The following is a 15,000-nucleotide window of genomic DNA, read 5'->3' as shown; positions in this document are numbered from 1 at the left end:
TTCCTGTTGACGTCTCCCTTAACTCTATCTAAATTGGAAAAAAAATATCCACCTCTACAACCAACATGAAATCTATGAACTCTTAAAACGATAATTCTGACTAGCCTCTTCCTGTCCTCTATCCTCGGCCATTGTGTGTAAAGTTTCGGTCAGGGGCTCGTCAACACAGGTACCCAAGATGCCGTCGAAAGGGCGCCGCCAGCCAGAACGCCCTTGGACCACTAGGTAAGAAACGGGGACGGATGATGACGATAAGAAAGCTCATATGTAGAGGACAGTTGAACATAAGGTGCCCCCGAGGTACACTGGTCTAGAGCAAGAGTAGAGTGGCGCGAAGCCGATGTGCGGGTAGGTGGCCGAGTAGTATAGATGTATAGGAAGACATTACTGTATATTCTAAGGTTCTAATCTCACTCAGGATTCTAGTTATGAGACCAAATACCATGGTGGTCACGCAATCCGACCCAAGACGCGAGGTCAGGTGACCGACGTTGACCTCTCCAGGTATCAGGTGAAGTCCAAAGAAGCCTCTTGCATTCGTCAAGGCCAGACATCTCTTTGATGCCTCTCCTTAAGAACATAATTAATTATGACAATGACAGATACTGAATAACTTCTTAATTAACACAAGAGACGGAATTGACGCGTTTCGATTACCTCGTTATCAGAACTACATACTTTAGCACGATTACATTTTTTTTTTTTTTTTTTTTTTTTTTTAGTCAAGTACTAACGAATCACCTGATACCTGTGACCTGTCGCATGTTATCCACACAACCGACATTACTTCGACCTTGGATAATTTGAAGTCGCCCTTCAGTGTCCAAGTTCTCCACCGTGGTGATGACCGCAGCTGCAGCTTCGATGATCTTCCTTTGCTGTTTTAGCAAACCATCATGAATCATTTTTCCTCGCTTCCAGCCATGTAGAAGTCTCGCTTCATCTACGAGCACCATCATTCCATTGGAAGTTCTGTGGCGGAGGACGTCTTTTCGATGTTCGCTGTTTCTGGTGTTGAAGTCACGTCTCGTTTCACCATAGTACGTATTTGCTACACAGTTTACATTATACGGCCAGGTCTGTGTTGCTTCTGGGAGGCTTTCTGTCTTGTATTGTATCTCCCGTTCTTGTGCCAGATGTTTTGTTGGTTTATATCGCATGCCTTGCCCCCCTGGCCCTATTTCCAAACGGTTCCACGTGTGCTCTTCCTTTTATCTATTCATTTCTGATTTTATCCTTTCTTGTTACCCCCAGTGAGAACCTTAATTAACATCCTCATCTCTGGAACCTCTATTTGTACCTCCTGACTCTTGTCTCCAAACCATGCCACATGGCTGGTCTTACTGCCACTCTGTAAGCCTTCCCTTTCAAAGTTGAGGATTTCATTTTGTCACAGATCACTCACGACTCTCTTCTCCAGCCTCGCCTCCCTATCGCACCCACCATCATTGATCCCAAATACTTAAGATCATCCATCTTTTCACTTCTATGCCTTGCATTCGCACTGCATTTCTACCATCCCTCTCATACACACACAGTATCTAGGATTTCCACGAATCACTATATCACACACTTACAAATATATATATATATACATAAGTATATATATATATATGTATATATATATATATATATATATATATATATATATATATATATATATATAATCATCATCATCAGCCTGTATCATTCCACTGCAAGACGTAGGCCTCTCTTAATGTTTTCCAGTCGTTGTCATTCCGGTCTTGTGTCTTCTGATTCCAGTTTACTCCTGCGAAATTCGCTATTTCATCCCGCCATCTAGTCATTGGTCTTGCCCTTGGTCTTATTGTGTCGTGTATTTCCCATTCTGTTGTTTTCTTTGTCCACCTGTTGTCCTGTCTACGATATATATGTCCAGCCCACTGCCACTTTTTCTTCTTAATGCTCTTGAGTATATCCTCTACCTTTGTTTGTTGCCTGATCCATGTGGATCTTTTCTTGTCTCTTAAGCTAACTCCTAGCATAAGCCTTTCCATTCCTCTGAGCATTTACTAATTTCCTCTCGAGTGCCTTGGTCGTAGTCCATGTTTCTGATCCATATGTCATGATGGGGAGGACACATTGATTAAAAATCTTTCTCTTTAGACATAGTCGCAGACGACCTCGTAATATATTACTATGCGTACCGAAGGCACTCCAACCTAGCCTGATTCGTCGTTTTATCTCGGCATCGCAGGAAGTACTCGTCTTGATGAGTTGCCTTAGGTATACATACTCGTTCACTGCTTATAGTACCTCGCCCTGTATTTGTATATGCTTAACTGGGGTTCGACTGTTGAATATGACTTTAGTCTTTTTCATGTTCTTTTTAAGGCCAATCTTCAGACTTTCCCTATTTAAATCGCTTAGTAATTGTTGTAGTTCATCTGCTGACTCGCCGAAAAGAACAATGTCATCTGCAAATCTTAAATTGCTTAAGTGGTCATTCCCTATTTTAATTCCTTTCTCCTTCCATTCTAACTTCTTGAATACATCCTCTAAGCAAGCTGTAAACAGCTTCGGTAAGATGGTGTCGCCCTGCCTAACAACCTTTTTTACTGGTATTTTATTGGTTTCTGCGTGGATTTTGATGGTCGATATGCCATCTTTATATATATCCTCTAATAATCTGCAATATATTTCCTCTACTCCTTGTTTACAAATTGCATCTAGTACTGCAGATATCTGTACCGAATCGAATGCCTTTTCATAATCTACGAATGCCATACACAGGGGCTTCCTATATTCGTTTGTTTTCTCTTTTATTTGGGCTAGTGTGTGGATATGGTCTGTAGTTGAGAATCCGCTGCGGAACCCTGCCTGTTCCCTGGGTTGTTTTGAATCTAATGTATTGGTGATACGGGCTGTGATGATTTTTGTGAACAGTTTATAGATTACTGAAAGGAGGCTTATAGGTCGGTAATTCTTTAAGTCTTTTGTGTCCCCCTTTTTGTGTATTAAAATAATTATTGCGTTTTTCCAGGATTTCGGAGTTTTACCGACGCTTAGACATCTGTTAAAAAGATTGGCCAGTTTTACTGCCGCAATCTCTCCTGCATCTTGAATAAGATCTACACTAATGCCGTCTTCTCCTGGTGTTTTTCCTCTTTTCATGCCTTTTAGTGCCCTATTTACTTCCTTTACCGTAATGTTTGGAACGTCTCCAATGGTTGTGTTTGTCTCCGTACGTGGTTGATTGTTTGAGTGATAAAAGTCGCGATAGAAGTCTTCTATTATTTTTATAATTTCATTTTTATTGTGTCACCTCTCCATTAAGTTTCTTTACTACATACATTTGTTTTTTCCGTATTCCGAGCCTCTTCTTTGTTGCCTTAAGGCTGGTGCCGGCAAGCAGAGATTCGTTTATTTTTCTTATGTTAAATTTGCTTACATTCTCTTTCTTTTTCTTGTTTATCGTCTTAGTCAGCTCTGCTGTTGTTTAGTTTCAGTATTGCAGAAACTACTCTTTCGCTCACACTGTAGACTTCCTTAATATTCTTTTCGAGGCGCTTGTGAACCAAGAAATTACTCCTAATTCTTGTTTGCTATCTAGGGGTTTATCTCTCCAATATAGTAAGTGACCATTATTTAGTAATTTCTGTTCTTCGCCTAGTCTTCTAACTTCAGAAAGTCCCACAATATCCCATTTAATAAATGAAAGTTCCTCAAGCAGTGTCAAAAGATCAGATCCTGTTCTTAGAGTCCTTACATTGTATGTGCACAAATTCATCATCTTTAGGCGGCTTGGGTCTAACCGGATATTTTTAGCATCCTCTGCTCCAGAAAGGGGCTCCTTCGCTTCCGAGGAATGAGGGCCGTTGTCTTGACTGGGAAATCATTTTTTATTTAAGAGAGGTGGGGCCTGATACCCCCACCTACCGGCCTTAACTGTGCAAGGTGGGGGAAGTAATTTTAGTCATATATATATATATATATATATATATATATATATATATATATATATATATATATATATATATATATATATATGTGTGTGTGTGTGTGTGTGTGTGTGTGTGTGTGTGTGTGTGTGTGTGTGTGTGTGTGTGTGTGTGTGTGTGTGTGTGTGTGTACATATATATGTATATATATTATATACATCATACATTTATATATATATACACATTTAAATATAAATATACATACATATGAGTGTGTTTGTATTTGTGTGTGTGCATATTTAAGAAATGTCACTTCAAATTATTAAGTTTCCCCTATATAATTCGTTTTCTCTAATTTCAGAGAATATAAAGAAAACAAAGTTAAGGGGTGACATTGATATTTTCTTTAAGTATCTGGCTTTTGTTTTCTTTTTTATTACTGATGTTTGTTTGTTTTATTATTATTTCTATTTGTTTTGTGCTTAATCTAATAAATATATATTTTTTTCTTGGCATATTGTTTCACAACTCCATTCGGTACTTTATTAAATTCTTAAGCCGCGTCCAGCGGGCAGCGCGGTTGTCGGGCAAATTCTGCCGGCCTGCCCGTGAATGTTGTCCACACGACCGAGGGTCGAAGATCCAGCTACCGGGCACCACCTTAGTGATTTCGCTCGACGGGCACTCGGGCAATTCGATCGTTTGCCCGTCAAATGTGCCCGTTAAGGCATGCCCGCCGATCAGGCCTGCTCGTGTGGACGCGGCTTTGCATGCTACCTTAACTACAAGAATTGCTCAGCTTGATGGCTGTGTAAAAACCCTTACAGTTATATTTAAAATCAAGAAATTTAGAGTCTATAGTAAATACGGTATAATCTGAAAGCTTACATTTTACTAGACAGATAATTCTTGATTTGTGCAATCTGATATCATATACATTTCAAAAGGTGTATTACCTTGTGAATTCAATCATAATTAACCCATTGTGGATGGGTGTCATGGGATACATGACACAGTAGCTTTGACCTGACGACAGGCGTCGTGACGTACATGACGAACGAAGATTTTGGATCCCTGTGCTATTTTATTGTGCTATGAATAAGGAATGAGTGATGATGACAATTGCAGTCATAAATACTATAATTACTGTAATATTAAGCAAACCTAACATCCAAAACCTAGATGGAACCACTTGCTCCTACCAACAGTAGGAGTGAGAGCCTTGAATGGCACTCATCCCTGGTCTCTAGCAAGCACTGTCTTTATAGATCGGTGGTACACAGCAAGTTACCGACCTCTTGTTCTATCTGCACATCCTTCGGTGGTACTATAGAGCAAGAAAAGGAAGGTGATTTAAACCATACCCAGTGTCTAAAATGTGCTACTGTGCCAATAGGGATGCCTTTTACTGTGGCACTCACAATCATAAGCACAGGTTTATTTTCTTCCTCTTCCCTACCTCTTCATGTTATCTTCACTGTGCGCGCGCGCGCGCGCGCACACACACACACACACACACACACACACACACACACACACACACACACACACACACACACACACACACACACACACACACACACACACCAAAAAAAAAAAAGGTTTTTGTCCTCCCATAAAACAGTAATACTTCTATCACACTGAGAATAAAGAAAATAATGACCTGATATTGATCCTCTACTACAATTTTAGTCAACTGCAGCACTGATAGAGCCTGTCATAGGGCACATATAAGTCTCTAAACACAGTAAAACACACAAAAAATAAAACACAAAAATGGCTCGTTTTAAACGAGTGACTGAAAGTGAGTGGGAAAAGTCAAAGTACGTTGTGTAAAGCTGCCTCGTTCTGAAACAAAACCCCTCCTGGAGACTGGACATACGAAACTATCCATCATCGCATTGGGTCAATAATAATCTACCTTCGGACAATCAAAAGATAGAACTAATATGATGGTGTACATTTTATTAGTCTTTTGCTGGACCGAAACTGCAAAAAGAATGTTGGGAATAACCTTGAACCTAATTTCACTGCATGCATAACACATCATATACATAGTGCAGAAACACAGAAAAAAGCAACATTTCATTTCTACTCGACAGATGCAATCTCCACTGCAAAAAAATAAAGAAAAAAAATGTCTTGGAATAATAACTTTATTATATTTAAATATCTATGCTGGTTCCTCTAAAACTGATGTAAAATCCCTACACACAGATTATTTCCTTGACTAAAAATCATAAGGTAACACAAGATCAAATCAATGTTTATTGCATTGACAAAAGCAATGGTTATATATGAAAATATACTACAAGAGACCTATATAGTGCACTTTAAACATTTAGCTTGATCGCTTGTGGATCTTATCCAAGAACTTGAAAAAAACATTATGATTGAGTCCGCGAGATATCTGTTGAATGTGAACTCGAATCATGGAAGACGTAGAATCTTCGTATGCACGATAAGTAGCTGGTAAACCCAGTTCCTGAAAAAAGAACAAGTGTGTACATGAAGTGAAAACAATTGGGAGTGAGTTTAGCAAATGATATATATAAAAACTTGAAAAAATAATAGGGGGAACATTAAATTACTGATAAATATTCATCTGCAATAACATACTTTGAGGCAACACAAAATGTGTGCCAACTCTGTGGCTATACAGTTTCACCAGCAAAGTTTTGTACCAGTCTTACTTTTCTATAATAAAAATAAAGAAGAAAGAGTTATGTTTATGAAAGTTTTCTTTTTTTCTAATTACCAAGGGAAACATCTCAGGAACTGTCTAAAGAAATATGAAGGCTATTAAAATGCTGAACTTTATTAAATAGGAACTAGAAATATTTTATTTTTGAGTTTTTATTTTCCTTTTTTTATTTAATTGTAATACTGCTGAAAATATAAATATTTGTCACATTTTAATCCAACAAAAATATTAATTTTTGAACCAAACCTTTATAACATAAAATGGTCAACCCAAAAAGTTACAGAAAATAATCCATTCACAGTGTATTTTCTATTTATATCAGTTTTATGCTAACTATTACCAGATATTAATAGGTATGAGTCTTTTTCTATATTTTTTGTGGTGGTAGCTATTCTATGATAACTCTATGGAAATAAAAAAAAAAATATCTTTTTAAAAATAAACTTGAAGTAAACACTGTCCAAATATTTATAATATGTCCGTCTCACTGATGCAAGGACTTTAGACAAAGAGCCTTAGAAAATGGATGGAGGGTCATAATTCTCTGTCTCATTACATATCTATCTGTGCATTAAACAATTCTAACATATTTTCTTGTTATAATCTTGAGCATTATTTTTACAATTCATCCTTTAAAATCAAAATTTCAACATCTCCACATACACTAACCTTATAAAGTGCTCTGACTTTATTCACACTCTCTTCTTCAGGATTGCCATAATGTTGCTCCATGAGAGCCCGCTGTGCAGGCGTTGCTCTTTGAAGCGCTACAACAGACAGCCAGGTGCACTTGCCCTCTGCTATGTCTGTTCCAACCTTGCCTGTGACAGATGGATCACCAAAACAGTCAAGATAATCATCTTGGACCTAGAAATACAAGAGAACAAGAAATTAAAAACTGTTAAAAACATTTTGGTCATTGAAATTCATTATGAAAATATACAAATACATCATATGTTCCCAAAGGAAATACAGGGGTTCTCAAACATAACTCACTTGGAAAAAGTGTCCCATTTCTACCAGGATTGTCCTTGCTTGACGATGGAGTTCCCTGTCTGTGATGTCAGCCTGGGTTAGAGCATTTTAAAGATTACTACTATGTATACTTTGCTGCTTGTTCTGTGAATTAACTTTATTTGCATTATATATGCAATTTAAGTATATGTAACACAGTAGCATTCCAGCTATGACTAACACACTCGAATTCTGTACCATCGTATTTCAAAATTCTCTTTAACACACAACCTAACATTAAATATCCAGATAACATGCAAGGAAAAAAAGTCTAATATTTCATAATCAAGATTATCAAAAAGCAAGAAAAAATATGCACTAAAAACGAAAGCAAAAGTGCAGAAAAAGGACAATGGATAAATGATTGAATTCATGTATGTGGTGGTATACCATAGTAGTAGTAGTAGTAGTAGTACTAGCAATGCTGGTGAAGTTGAAAGGTGATAATGGTGTTAGGTGGTAGCAATGGGAGGTAGAGGTGGGTGGTGGCAGTACCGAGTGTCGGAAACAACTAGTGATTGAGGTGAAAGATGGAGGTGAAAGATGGAGGTGAGTGATGGCTGTGGGTGGTGATGGTAGAAACATGTGAGTAATGGTGCATCTGAGCATGTGTTGAAAGATCATGCATGTGCATGTGTCTGTTAGCACATTCTGTATCTTCTGTGTACTATGCCTCTGCTCATGTACCTCCTATACATGTGTTCAATTTATCTCTAAATCACATTGTAAATAAACTGGTAGAAATTAAGTGTTTATTTATCTGCTTGACCAAAAAGACAATAAAGTGAGTGAAAGAACCATCTATAGAAATACATAACATATAAATAGAAACAGTTGCATCTGATCTTTTCAAATGACAAAAAATCTGTAAAAAGCACCTTCTTTGGATAATCAAAATAATCATTCCTTAATGGAAAAAAATTAACAAAATTTGTGTAAATAAAAGGTTAATATAGACCAAAAGGCTATGTCTAAAACCCAATAATATCAAATGTAGTAAATAAGTGCTTTTGCTTCTTTTCTGTCCAAAAGATTAGTGTTAAAAATTATAGCTACAAGGCATGGTGATCTAATCACGTATATAACTTCCAGTTGACAAAATGCAATCAAGAGCAAGAACTTTCAGAATCTAGCAACATCTACCAAGAAATTATCATGTATGCCACGGTTGGAATTAGACAGATCCTCAAATCTAGCATTAGGTGTTGTACATGGAAAGATCAAAAGATCATGCCTAATCCACTACAAACTCCAAGAGGTGGCTCAGTTGCTTGTTCTGAGCTTAGTTAAAAAAACAAAGAAGGGACCAACTCATGTGAGCAGAAGAAAACAGGAGTGAGCTGCCAACTGTCTGCACCTTCTGTCAAGGGAGCAAGCACCATACAGCTAATGAATAAGAAAACACTAGCCTCACTCCTAAACACAGTAGGATGAACTTGAACATTTTAAAAAGAAAAAAAAATATATATAATGAGGTTGATTAGTATATCACAAATTGAATTAACATATTGTAGACAGGTGTTAAGACATATATGTTCCGTTCAGATAAAAGGTGTCAGGACATACATAATAATGGTTGTCATGGTGTATTTAAGGCTACGAGAGAGTAGTCCAATATATTTCTTTATTACTCTAAGACTAATATTTTTATTTAGTGATAATTAATATGACTACCCTAATATTCACCAACCTGGTTTAGTTTAAAACCACAAACATAGATGGCATCATTCTAACCTCCCTGTATAATTTACCAGCAGTGCAGAAAGAAGAATGAGAAAAGGTGTGCACGGGTTGCCTTCCTGCCCCTACTCTTCATATATTTTAAGTTGGTGGTAGGTTTTCCTTCTGTATTTCTTTACTTTCAAAAACAAGTATGAAAAATATAAAACTGTTTATTGAACTCCCATAAATCTGTTATACTGATGGAGTCTACACTACAATTGCTCCCTATTTCAACATCGATAAAACCTGTCAGATGGCATTTACAAGTCTCCTAATATGGTAAAACAGAAAAGTAATTAACAAGAGATTAGCTCTAACACTACCTTCAAATGAAAGAAAGCAAGATGGTCATTTACCTGCTGCTCCCTTGAGTGTCACACAACTTGCACTAGTGACCATCAGGGATCAAATTACTGATTTTTCTTCCATCTCCAACAGGTTAATAAAACAGAAAACACAAGATATGAACTGGCGGCAACAGCAAAAGTTAGTCATGGTTTGCTCTCCCAGACCAGAAGCTACCTAGTCACCAGTCAGAAGAAAGATTTCCTTTCCATTGTATAGATACTATAGCATGAAAAGGAAGAGGAGGAAGTTGCAAAAGAAGAACTGATACACCTGGATGATCATTCCTAGCAACAAACTAAGGATGTAGGACAAAAGACATCAATGGGTGCAACACTCTAAAGTGTAGGAATGCCACAAACCATGAAAGCATTGTCAAAAAAGTAAGTGAGAGCTAGATTGCAAAGGATATCTGTCATAGATGGGTAATTCATGTATACACTACCCAGTGCTATGCTGGAGGCTTACAATATCTGAGACAACAAGAATGAAAGACATTGGCAGACACCAAAGGTGAAGAGAATGGGGTTGGCAATTGGCAAAAGCTGCATGGTAACCATAATCAACAGTTGTGTAAAAAAAAAATAATAATAATAATAATAAAAGAAAGAGGTAAGAATTAAAAGAAACAAATGTTTCAGATAAATGCAACCAGTGGTGGGTACAAATGAACATACTCGCACTTTTTTTTTCCAATCACCCAGAAATCCATCCAGACTGCAAGATGTGGACAGAAATGGGGAAAACAATGTCTAAAGCTAATCAGACAGCCACTCAGAGAATGGTTACATGCAATATCTGGGGGATAATCCCTCTTCTAAGGGGTTGTGAGCACTCCAAACAATCTCATACCAAATCATCATCAAAGCAAGGGGAAGAATGCAAAGCAAATGTACACACATCAAAAGGCATAGATAATAAATAATGTAAATATTAAAGAGTAAATGTATGTTAACCCTATGACGACGGTGCGTCACACTCGTGTGACACAGCCAAACTCCCGATGCCGGGGCGTCATGCCAGTGTGACGATTACAATGCAATATTGCAATCGCCCGGCATAGGGGTTTTCGCGTAGCGAGTGCCCCATCGTGAAAGATTTAACAAAATGCTTCATATAATCTATTTCCCAATGTTTTCCAACATTTTCCAATCATTGGTTCCTTGCTGTAAAGGGAATTTAAGGGATGTCACGAACAGACCTATCAATGACCACAGGTCTATTGATGTTTAGTGACTGCCTTGCTGTATGTCTAATGTGTATCTTGCAAAAAGCAGTGAATGAGGTTCTTATCAACCTTAGAATGCTAAGCTAGGGTACATTATCCCTGACGCATGTGATGTAATACAAATTACATTATCCCTGACGCATGTGATGTAATACTTATTACATTATCCCTGACGCATGTGATGTAATACTAATTACATTATCCCTGACGCATGTGATGTAATACTAATATCTACATGTTCCCGAGGGGCATGCGTGCCAATATCCCCTATAGCTTCCACTTTGCCCTAGCTTTGACAGAGATAGTTTGTATGACTCCGCTGATCATCCGGGATTTTTCCAACAGACATGCATTGGATTATCCTATACCCTAGTTTAGCATTAGTGCACACTTAAATATCCGTGACTGAATGGGATAATCGAACACTATAGTAAAACCAAAGGTGCAGTGGACACAGTGTCACTTGCATGTCTACATATCTACGACAACTGTGTGATGCTGAGGTAAGCTCTAATATTCTAGAGATATACCTAAACCATTATTTTATTGTGAAAAGTTGATATATATCACTCATACTGATTTACAAAATCACAGGCACGTATTATAGCAATAAAGGATAGTTATTCTGGTGTACCTAAAAAAGGGTAATTTTTCACCTTTTCTTTCCAACAGTTTGTACGTGAACTGTGAACTTGAGACCCCTTAACCTTATGATGACGGTGTGTCACACCTGTATGACACAGCTAAATATCCGATGCTGGGGTGTCGTGCCAGTGTGACATTTCCAATGCAATATTACAATGGCCCGGCGTAGGGGTTTTCACTTAGCGCGTGCCCCGCTGGGAAAGGGTTAAGACCAGAGGCCATATACCTGGGAAGGGTCTTGTCATTTTTTGGTGTTTACACCATTTTTTCTAAAATTCATTTCTACCTCAAGTAAGAAGTTTTAGGTTTAAGTTAAAGCAAGATGCTGTAAGTTAAATGTGTTACTGTTCATTCTGATAAATTTTCATATTTACTATATCTTATTCATTTCCCAAACTGGGTAGAAAACACCAGTTTAGTGTTGGTGCTACACAAAAACAAGTTTAGTATTCTAGCATTAAAGAACAGAATTAAAGTGCTTAAAATTCTTATTTCTAAGAGGACATCATTGAATTAAAGGATAAAATCATTATCAGGGCATGTTTTCAGGAAAAAAAAACTATTAAACCTATGATGATGGTGCGTCACACCCGTATGACACGGCTAAATACCCGATGACGGGGCGACACACCAGTGTGACGTTCCCGGTGCAATATTGCATAGGCCCGGCGTAAGGGTTTCCACTTATCGCCAGGTAAGTCGGGATTGGGTTAAGCTTGATTTCCAATAACAAGATATATGGGTCAAATGTTAGACCAAAATTAGTGTTTGGAGCTATTCAGAAAGAAAAGGATAAAGCCTAATTTGTTTGCTCATAGTATCAATTGCAACGCCCAAACATGTTGATGCTAATGGGCAGTCTGCTAACACCTGCCTGTAAAACAAAACTTCCATTCCTCATAAGGATTGTACACACTGTTTGGCAGGAATGCATATAAACCAAAACATTACAATAAGGGAATTAAACAATAAAACATGGAAGGTTAACCCTTTGGATATAGGGCATCCATTTTCTTGTTTTCACTACAAAACAGACACCAATGCCAAACCAGCCATATTGGCTCCAGGGAATATTGCAACCACCGCAAACAGTACCGTTCACATTCTCTCTCATTCTAACCCCCCTTCCCCCCCAACAGGGACTGCCTTGTTGTAGTGTGGGGGCTAGTAATCCTTACACCCCAGTGAGTTAGCTATGGGTGAGGTGGGAATCCTGTTGAGTGGACCCTACCCCTAGTCAATTCCCTGGAAGGGAAGATGACCAAATAGTTCTTACAGCACATGCTTTTTTTTCAACTATCCATGTCTTTGCCAGGTGTGGCATCCCTGTAAGCTGGCTGTAGAGTAACGTAATTTCTTACGCGAACGCTATGGGTTCGCGCGTATGCGAACGGGTGACGGGTGCCTTGCGTCCGTGTTCTTTCTTTTTTGTACTCCCCCGTCACGCCCTTTGGCGACGCCCTTCGGGGCGCTTTGTCAAACGCCCCACCTCCAGGAGTATTTTAGGCTGTGGAGAAGGAGGAGAAGGAGCACCCAATCCAAGCACAAACAATCTGTAATAATTCCTAGTTGGCAACCCCCTGTCATGTCGGGGTCTCCAAGACCGCCATCTTTGAGTTGTGGAGGAGGTTTCAAGGCGGAAGGTTGTGTGCTTGGGTTGGGCAGGAGTGTGTTTTTCTCGAGTGTTCTCGTTTTTAAAGTAAGTTTTTTATTCTACTACATGCCTGTTCTGTGATACCTTGTTTTATACATGTAGTAGCTTGTGCCTGACAAATAAACGTAAAGTAAAGATTCTAGCGTCTTAGTCAGTTGCCTTTATGCCGGCCCGGTTTTCCCTCTTGCCCTTCCACGCCTTCCTGCTGCAGAAGGCTCCTCTACAGCTCCTGTAGGAGGGTGAGTGCCCCACGAACCCACTACACTAGAATTCACGAGGCCTGGAGATAGAGTGATGCTGTTCTCCTGGGCTAGGCTGAGAATAAGCAGACACTGCCTCACTGGAATCTCACAGGTCCACAACTGCCTTCAGCAAGTGGTTGTGGCAGATATACTCTCCCATATTCTCTGACATTTAGCCTCCCCTTGTTGGGTTTCTTGGTGGGTGGGGGTGTGGGACATCCTGCACCACTGGAACTTTAGAGCCAGAGGTCGGCATCTTGCTATGTGTCATCACTCTCTGATGATAGTACTTGGTAGAGAGTGTGGATGGGCGCTCTTCCAGGACAGAGTGGTGCCATCTATGTTTCTGATTTAAAACTTAACTTTTGTTACGGTTATTTTAGTAACTGTAATAATAATTTCCATCATCTACCATTAAATGCAATTATTATTCTTAGTACGATTATAAAAAAAACAATAAAAGAAAATACTTTGATTGGTAAAAAAAGAAAAAGATATTTACCGACTGACACTTTCACTTCACCCAGACCTTAGTATGATTTTTTACCATCAGCATTTTTATATCACTTGTATCAAGCAGGTCAATAAAGAGAGGAGTGAAATAAAATAGGAGAAACTTGTTAAAATGCAAAGGTCCCTGTGAAATAATAACATACAAATTATATACAAAAGGAAAAGAATGAGCAAAGGTAACATGAGCTAAGAGAATAACTACAAGAAAGTGAGTGAGTACACTAACAGACAAGATGAATGCTTGGCCACTAAAGCAATAACTTGAAGCTATAACTTTGGGTTTAATAGAAGGAAGTGGAAATCCTGGTACAGAAAAGCAAATATTCAGTCTATGAATAATTTACTGAAGAATGTATACAATACAAGCTGATAATAGCTGATATCTCCTTACTTGTGACCTTATTTCCCTTGACCTTTCTGGGTTACATGATTCTTGCAAGGTGCAAACCAAGTGTTTAGCTGTCATAAGAGATTAGCTGTCCTAGTTTTGCACTTGTAATGACCTAGCTCAAAAAAAAGAGAGAAATCAAATACTGAAGAATAATGAAATGAATAACCTCCAATGATACAAATAATTTTATGAGTATAAAGAGAGTAGTCTGACATTATACTTGTTGGAGTTCATCTTGAAATTACTTTAAGCTTGAAAGGTGCAACTGCAGGGAAAATTCATGTTTAGGTGTTGTTTTAGTAAACATTTATGAAACTTGCATTAGTACCAAATCTTTCCATGAACATAAAATGTCTTCACTAGTTCTGCAATATTATAAAAAAAAATAAAAAAATAATCTTTAAGTACACAGAGCATCAACAAGGTGTTTCCAATACAGCATCATAGCCTGTTTTAAATGTATCCCACATAGCAAACTTTCCTCCATTCTCCATGCACATGCATGACAAAAGTTAATCAGAATATACAGCATGAAAAAACTATGAATACATTTCATCTCTATAGCTTACCACTCTCACGTTGTCTGTATTTCTTATTCCAGCCTGTAATTCAAAGAGAAAAAAATAATAAATTAATGGGT

The 15,000-nt window shown here is 38.1% G+C and overlaps 1 protein-coding gene across 1 annotated transcript in view; it reads right to left on the bottom strand.

The window, feature by feature from the left end:
- Positions 1-5,847: 5,847 nt before the first annotated feature.
- The window catches only part of Fpps (Farnesyl pyrophosphate synthase), a 35,231-nt gene continuing 26,078 nt past the window's right edge, over positions 5,848-15,000 (bottom strand). Inside the window, exons 6-9 of the mRNA XM_043005341.2 lie at positions 14,930-14,962; positions 7,603-7,674; positions 7,276-7,473; positions 5,848-6,387 (exon numbers count right to left, since the gene is read on the bottom strand). Of these exons, the coding sequence (XP_042861275.1) occupies positions 6,244-6,387; positions 7,276-7,473; positions 7,603-7,674; positions 14,930-14,962 (447 nt within the window). The 3' untranslated portion in view covers positions 5,848-6,243. The remainder of the gene's footprint in view (positions 6,388-7,275; positions 7,474-7,602; positions 7,675-14,929; positions 14,963-15,000) is intronic.

The sequence above is a fragment of the Penaeus japonicus genome, unplaced genomic scaffold (genome assembly GCF_977035675.1).
Source record: "Penaeus japonicus unplaced genomic scaffold, GWHDUDI00000001_assembly GWHDUDI00000036, whole genome shotgun sequence".
Lineage (NCBI taxonomy): Eukaryota > Metazoa > Arthropoda > Malacostraca > Decapoda > Penaeidae > Penaeus > Penaeus japonicus.
This window is presented reverse-complemented; position numbering and strand designations above follow the sequence as displayed.